The sequence below is a fragment of the Panicum hallii genome, chromosome 9 (assembly GCF_002211085.1).
Source record: "Panicum hallii strain FIL2 chromosome 9, PHallii_v3.1, whole genome shotgun sequence".
NCBI lineage: Eukaryota > Viridiplantae > Streptophyta > Magnoliopsida > Poales > Poaceae > Panicum > Panicum hallii.
Genome location: NC_038050.1, coordinates 62,009,009 through 62,015,499, shown reverse-complemented (window position 1 = coordinate 62,015,499; position 6,491 = coordinate 62,009,009). Strand labels below are relative to the sequence as shown.

Sequence of the window (6,491 nt, the reverse complement as noted above, 5' to 3'; positions counted from 1 at the left end):
GGTCCTCTGTGCTATTGCATGGGAATAATCTGCTTACCCATGGAACTGGAAGTCTCATGAGCATTTTATCTTTACAATACTAACTCGTAATTTTTTATAGAGCTGATTTGGCGTCGGCTGAATAAACAAAAGGAGTAGAGCCATCTTTCTAATCTTTTATCAGTAATCATCAACATGTGCCTTCTGTAAGACGGATAATTTTGAGAGACATGAGTATCGGAAATTCATGAAAAAAATAGTGCCCGTAAATAATAGTTAAATTGCTCACCTTGCTCTCTCTTTCTCCTCCTAGCTAATTTATTAAGTATTCTAATACAATACTTATATAGGGACACTGGCATGCTCTCATGGTTAAACTTTGACTAGCAGCTTCAACAAAACTAAATAATCTAAAAACTAAATACATGTTATGGAAAAAATTCCATTCACGATTAATGTAATAGCACTGATCTTGCATTGTCAGTCTTCCTAATTCATTTTATTAAAAAAAAGTTTGGCCAGAAGGAATCCAAAGTGACACGTATTTACAACCGGGGATGTATATATTGGCCCATGAAAAATGAGCTCATTCAAGCCACCGGTGGCAACATATAAACTTTATAAACGTGAATAAATAAAACACCTAATCACATCGCTCAAATTCCTTTGAAATTTGATACAGAACTGTCAATTTTATTACTAGTGATCTGTTTCTCCGACAATCTGACTTTGAAGTGCCCTGAAAGCAATTTTTGTAATAAAAATTTCAAAACATCTATTTGAATTCCTTTAAGAAACAAATGAAAACATAACCGCACAACACAACACAGTAAATCACATCTTGTTGTTTTTGTCGCTCCACTTATGATTTTGTTGAATAATTGCTTTCTGCAAAAAAGCCACCCTAAACAACAAGCATTAGATTACAGAAGGAATACAAACATGCTTTGTGCATTTGTAGGAATTCAACAAATCAAATGAAAAAAAGAAAATACAGCCAGTATTTCGTTGACGCCCGTTGAGCACAGTCACATTTCGCCAATGCCAGGCCGTCAAGTGTATTATCCTGGGAGAGGAAAAGGAACTAATAAGGCAACAAACATATGATCAATATTTCTTTTGGAGAACATACAGCACACTTTTTTATTGACATCACACAAGGAAAAAATGCACACGAAATTAAGCTAAACCTCGTAAAGGTATTAGAAAAAAAAATCTAAAACCCTGTAATTCTAATATAGCCACTTTTACAGCTTCTATGCCGCATGGTTATAGATCCAAGTTTGCTTTACAATGCATATTAAACATGTTGTCATTACAACACACAAGAAAACATGTAATGCACAAAATTAAGCAAAACGCCGAAAGAAAGGAGCACAGCTAGAGACATGCCTACATTACCTGGTCTGTCGTCAGTTGCGACTCCTCTATAAAACCATCGCTTTACCCCTCCATTTCCAAAGCTCAAAAGCTTCTCTCTTCTTCCTCCCGCGAGCAAGCTCAGACGCTACCTTTTCCAAGCTACCTTTTACCTGCAAGCGCGCGGTGCTCAGGCTAGCTCTCCACATAGATCGTCGTTCTGTCTCGACCACTATTCACCGCAGATCGATCAGTTTGCAATGTCTGACTACTGCCACACGAGCATGCCGGAGCTCGACGACGTCCACCGGCTGCTGCCACGGGAGATCCTCGAGGACATTGGCATCGTCGACCCCGCCGAGCAGCAGCTCCTCGACGTCGTCGAGGACCTTCAGGCGCGCCTCGCCGTCGTCCTCGGTGGCAACAACCCAAATATAGCATCAGCCGCCCGCCCACAGGCTAATGCTGCACGTGGGTTGGGTGGAACAGACATCGTCCTCACCAGCCGTGGTAATAACGTGCGAAGGGCGGTGCCAGCGCCGCCATTAAACTCGCCGGCGCGACCCGTGCCTGGCTGGCACGCCATGGCGGGCGTGAAGAACGACATGGTTTTCGCACCGGCCATGCCGCTCGGTGCCGGAGCTCAGCCAACGACGGTGCGCCGCCGGGCCGGCACCGGCGTTTTCTTGCCGCGGACTGAGGGTGGTAGTGCTTGCCGCACGGCCAGGGCAGCGGCGCCACGGCCACCGGGCAACAGTCAGGGGTCTGGGTTCTTTTATCCCGGTGGACAGCAGCAGGCGGCCACGGTGGTAGTGAGGACGCAGCAACAAATGCAACCAGTGGCTGGCCAAGTAATGGAGCAGAAGTATCTTGGTGCCCATGCCCGCCCGGTGTTCTCTCGCGCCACCACAGGAATGAGCTTATTGAGACACGAATCATACAGTAATCATGGCAGCTTTCAATCATTACATGCGTGCACCCCTTGATGGCTTGATTTGTACCAAGTAAACACGTACAGCCCTAACATGATTGCTTGTTGAGTTGTAAAACAGTGAAGAAAGCTTAGGCTGCTAGAGCCAATGCTCAGTAAGCTGGACTGAATCTGATGCTCTGTATTCTTTCGGGTATAAATGTAACTTCAAAAGGGATTGCGTATTAGCATATATGTTGTCACTAATACATATATCAATTGCAGTGCAAACTGATAGGCTACATGAGCTCTACTGTTCAGAAGTACTTCTTTGGAATCCCATACAAACAAAGGAAACTATATCTTTGGTGAGAGGGGAAAGCCCCATCCAAGTTCCTTCTCAGGACTAAATTATCATCTTATTTAGTGAAGAATAACCCATGGTAGCAGAAAACGTTCCAGAAAGGATCGTTGCAACAGTAAAATGGTGAAACGGTCACAACAGTGCTCATCATTAAGCCAAACTCTTCTTCATAAAAACCTTAAAGACTACAGAAGGCAAATTGTCTGATCATTTCGCTTGCGGGTGTGAGGCAATGAACTCAACTGCAACTTTGACGGAGTCGATTTTGTCAGCTTCATTGTCAGGTATCTCGAATCCGAATTCCTCTTCCAGGGCCATGACAACCTCCACTGCATCCAAGCTGTCTAGGCCAAGATCATTCTTGAAATGGGCATCTGGTGTCACCTACAAGTCATTTGGAAGAAACTGACTCAGGATTTGGCATCAGCCATTTAAGCTAGCACATGAAAATAGGTAACTAAACTCTCATGTTCCAACAGCATTTACTTACTAGAGCGTACGAATGAGCGCGACAAATAAAAGGGCATAAGATGCTGACTCAAGGTGAGAACATGCTAGCTAGCAGCTCAACATCTGAACCTGAACAATTCCTTTTGTTCTGTGCATATGTTTTATTGCTCCATCACACATTACTACAACAACAAACAACAAACTAGCTTGCTGACAGAACAAGTTTAGAGCTATTATGAACGTTTTTCAGTTCTCACTGATTCTTGCCACCCCTGTAGTTATCGTGCATAGAGAACCGACTTATAAACGTAGAGCACCAATTTCTGAACTATAGTGTCTGTCTAAAACTTACCCTCACTGCTCAGTGTTAAATTTCACCTACCTATGCTATCACTGTGTGCTGCTATAGCTACATAACCCATAATTAACAGCTTAAGGTAATTCAACAAAGATTCATGTGGATCAGCAGAAGAAAAACCTGAAATTCATATGAACTTGTTTGCAGTTATTTAAATGAAGTGACCCAGAATTAAGTCAATTAACAGCTTCAGACAATTCAACAATGACTCACATGGATCAGCACTTCAGCAGAACAACACTCTGCAGCCCATGCACACAGTTGAGTTTATTATTTTAAAATCATGAAATTCATATGAACGTGTGTGCTGATCAAAATTACTTCAAAAGGTCTGGAAAAGTTCTCAAACATACTATACCTACTATTAGTTTTCAATTAGATAATTACCAATCCAAGTTTGCAAGAAATTATTTGATGCGTCTGAAAACATGAAAATGCATGTTTCAAATTCCAAAGTATAATAAAACATGAAAATGCGTGTTCCAAATTCCAAAATACAATTGAATTGCTGAAAAAATAGAGAAGATCTTAGCAAGACTAGTTTAGCTCCTACTTACTAACCTCCATAACATCAGCAAAGAGGAGTTAAGGAACACAAAAGAAAAGGGAATGCAAAACTAGATTCCTAAATATAGCTTGCTCGACAGGATTTCCCCATACTATCCACAGAAAAAACATGTAAAAGGCACAAAAGATAAATGCATATGCGAGATAGAAAACCCCAAAGATGGAAAGAGCAGGAAAGCAATAGAATCATGTCAAAACTGTGCGAAATAGAAAAAATTTATGTACAAATAGAAATAATTAAGTACTAATATATCAGTTATTCACTTACCCTAGCATTACAGCTTCAGACAAAGTCACAAAACACAGAATTCACTTACCCTAGCATTACAGCTTCATACAAAACACAGAATCCAGAGGTTAGCGAGCTTAATTTTACCAACTATCCGTGCGAAACAACAGAAACAACTTGAAGTTCTGAACACATGGACACAAGTAACAACAGTTGCAGCTGTTTTGAAGCCCAATTGAAACCACTCTTTGAACGATTAATCCAACTTCCCCCGCATGGAAATGCCTATCATTATTGCACACTGCGCATAGATCTAACCACTCAGCTGAGGCTGCATTCCCCCCAGCATCCCCTAGTCGGAGAAACTCTAATTCCTCGTCCAAATAAAACGAGATGCTAAACAGAAGGGCACGATCAGGGTCTCGATTGTCTGTCAATAAGCACCTCTCGTTCCAGTTAGGGAGAGGGTGGCACTGTGTATACCTTGGAGGGGTCGTCAATCTTCTGGAAGTTCCTGACGACCTTGATGATGCGGTCCGTGACTTCGCTTTTGTCCAGGAACGACCCCTTTGCCTCTTCTGATGACATCCATCGCCGCCCCCACAGGGCCTCCTGCAGCGCGGCAGCCGGCCTGAGAGACGCCGCTGACGACGGGGCCGCCGCCAAGCGGAGGTGCCCCAGAATCAGACTCCTCGCCGCCGCCATTCGGGGGGTATGCGCTGGCGCTTTAGCCTCGGGAGGGGATCGAAGGCGGCGAGGCGACGCGGCTGCGCTGTACTTGCGGTGGCGGCGGCGAGAGGAGGAGGTGGTTGCTGCGGCTGCGGAGCGAAGGTGGGGTGGTCCGGGTGGAAGACGAGAGTGGATGGGCCTGTTTATTCTTGGCCCAGCTTTGTGATGACCGGCCCGTCTAACAACTTTCACTGTTCCCTCGTTTTCTTTTCTTGACTTGATTTTGTCTTCACACAATTTCATTTAAAGCCTGCGTATGAAAATTTTATTTGAAAATATTGTATTTGGACTGAAAAAAAGTAAATGGAAAACTATACTGACAAGGAATATTTGCTGGTGTCAATGCCATTATGCTTTTACATGATATTACCAGATCATCACCGTCTCAGCCAGTGGCGGAGGGCCCGGTATTGCTGGGTATTGCTGAGGCAATACCTCGGCCCAGCCCAACTTCACCCCGTAAAAAGAAAAACTAACCCTATCCGGCTATCCGCCGGCGGCCGCCGCATGACCTGCAGTCCTGCACGACATCTTCGACCCGGACGACGCAGCACCGTCCTCGTCGGAGCCGTCCGCGGCCGCCGCCGGCGCCTCGAAGCAGCATGACCGCGCGTCCTCGGCGTCGCCCTCGCAGCCACCGGCGGCCGCGCGGGGCGGCTGCAGGAGCTGCTCCAGTGTGGCGCGGAGGCCGGCTGCGACGGCCTCTGGCTCCTGGCGATGCCCATCCACGCCTGGCACTCGGCGTCTGCCTGCCGGGCCTTCTCCTCCAGCTCCGCGTTGCGGCGGAGTGCGTGCCCCGCCTCAACGCGGCGCGGGCATCGGCGCCGCTCCGGCTACCCCCGCCTCCAACTCCAGCAGCTCCAGCCCGCCTCGCACCGTCGCACGCAGGCGCTGCTCCGCCTCCCCCCGCCTCCAGGCTCCAGCGGCTCCAGCCCGACACCCGGCTGTCGTCCTGCCGCATCCCGACCCGACGCCCAGACGCCCTCCTGCCGCCTCCCGGCGCCCCAGCCGCCGTCCGCCCGCATCCCTATGCCCCGACCGCCCGTCCTTGCCGTCTTGCCGAGTGCCAGTGCCCCGCCGCCATCCTGCCTCCGTTCTTCTTCTTCCGAGATGCCCAGAGCCCCTGACCATGGTTGGAAATAGCAAGGGGCAGAAAAAAATTAATCAAAACGGTATATTTTTACTCATTGTCCAGTGTCTAGTCTCTAGGCCTCTAGTAATGTCTAGTAATTTATAGGTATATCTTGAACATCCGGATGACCAGTGACCATGTTTAATTTCAGGGATCTATAGATATTTTACTTGTGGATAGAGTAGCACTCATGCTAGTGGAGTTCATCTTCATCATGAACCTGAAGTAGAAGTTGAAGCAGAAAACATTGCTCATCCGGATGTTCAAGATGACAACGGTGAAGCGGAAGAAGATGCACATTTTCAAGAGGATATCGAGGAAGAAAATGCACATGTTCAAGAAAACAATAGTGAAGAAGTTAATGGTCAAGAAGTGGAAGGTATAACTAAGTTCAACCCGGACCACATTATTTCT

At 46.4% G+C, this 6,491-nt stretch overlaps 1 protein-coding gene across 1 annotated transcript; it reads right to left on the bottom strand.

Annotated features, from left to right (window-relative positions):
- Positions 1-2,610: 2,610 nt before the first annotated feature.
- LOC112878355 (acyl carrier protein 2, mitochondrial-like) lies at positions 2,611-5,064 on the bottom strand. The gene is made up of 2 exons (XM_025942816.1): positions 4,700-5,064; positions 2,611-2,996 (listed from the first exon to the last, which is right to left on the bottom strand). The coding sequence occupies exons 1-2, from the start codon at positions 4,919-4,921 to the stop codon at positions 2,820-2,822; spliced, it is 399 nt and encodes a 132-aa protein (XP_025798601.1). The 5' UTR covers positions 4,922-5,064; the 3' UTR covers positions 2,611-2,819.
- Positions 5,065-6,491: the final 1,427 nt, after the last annotated feature.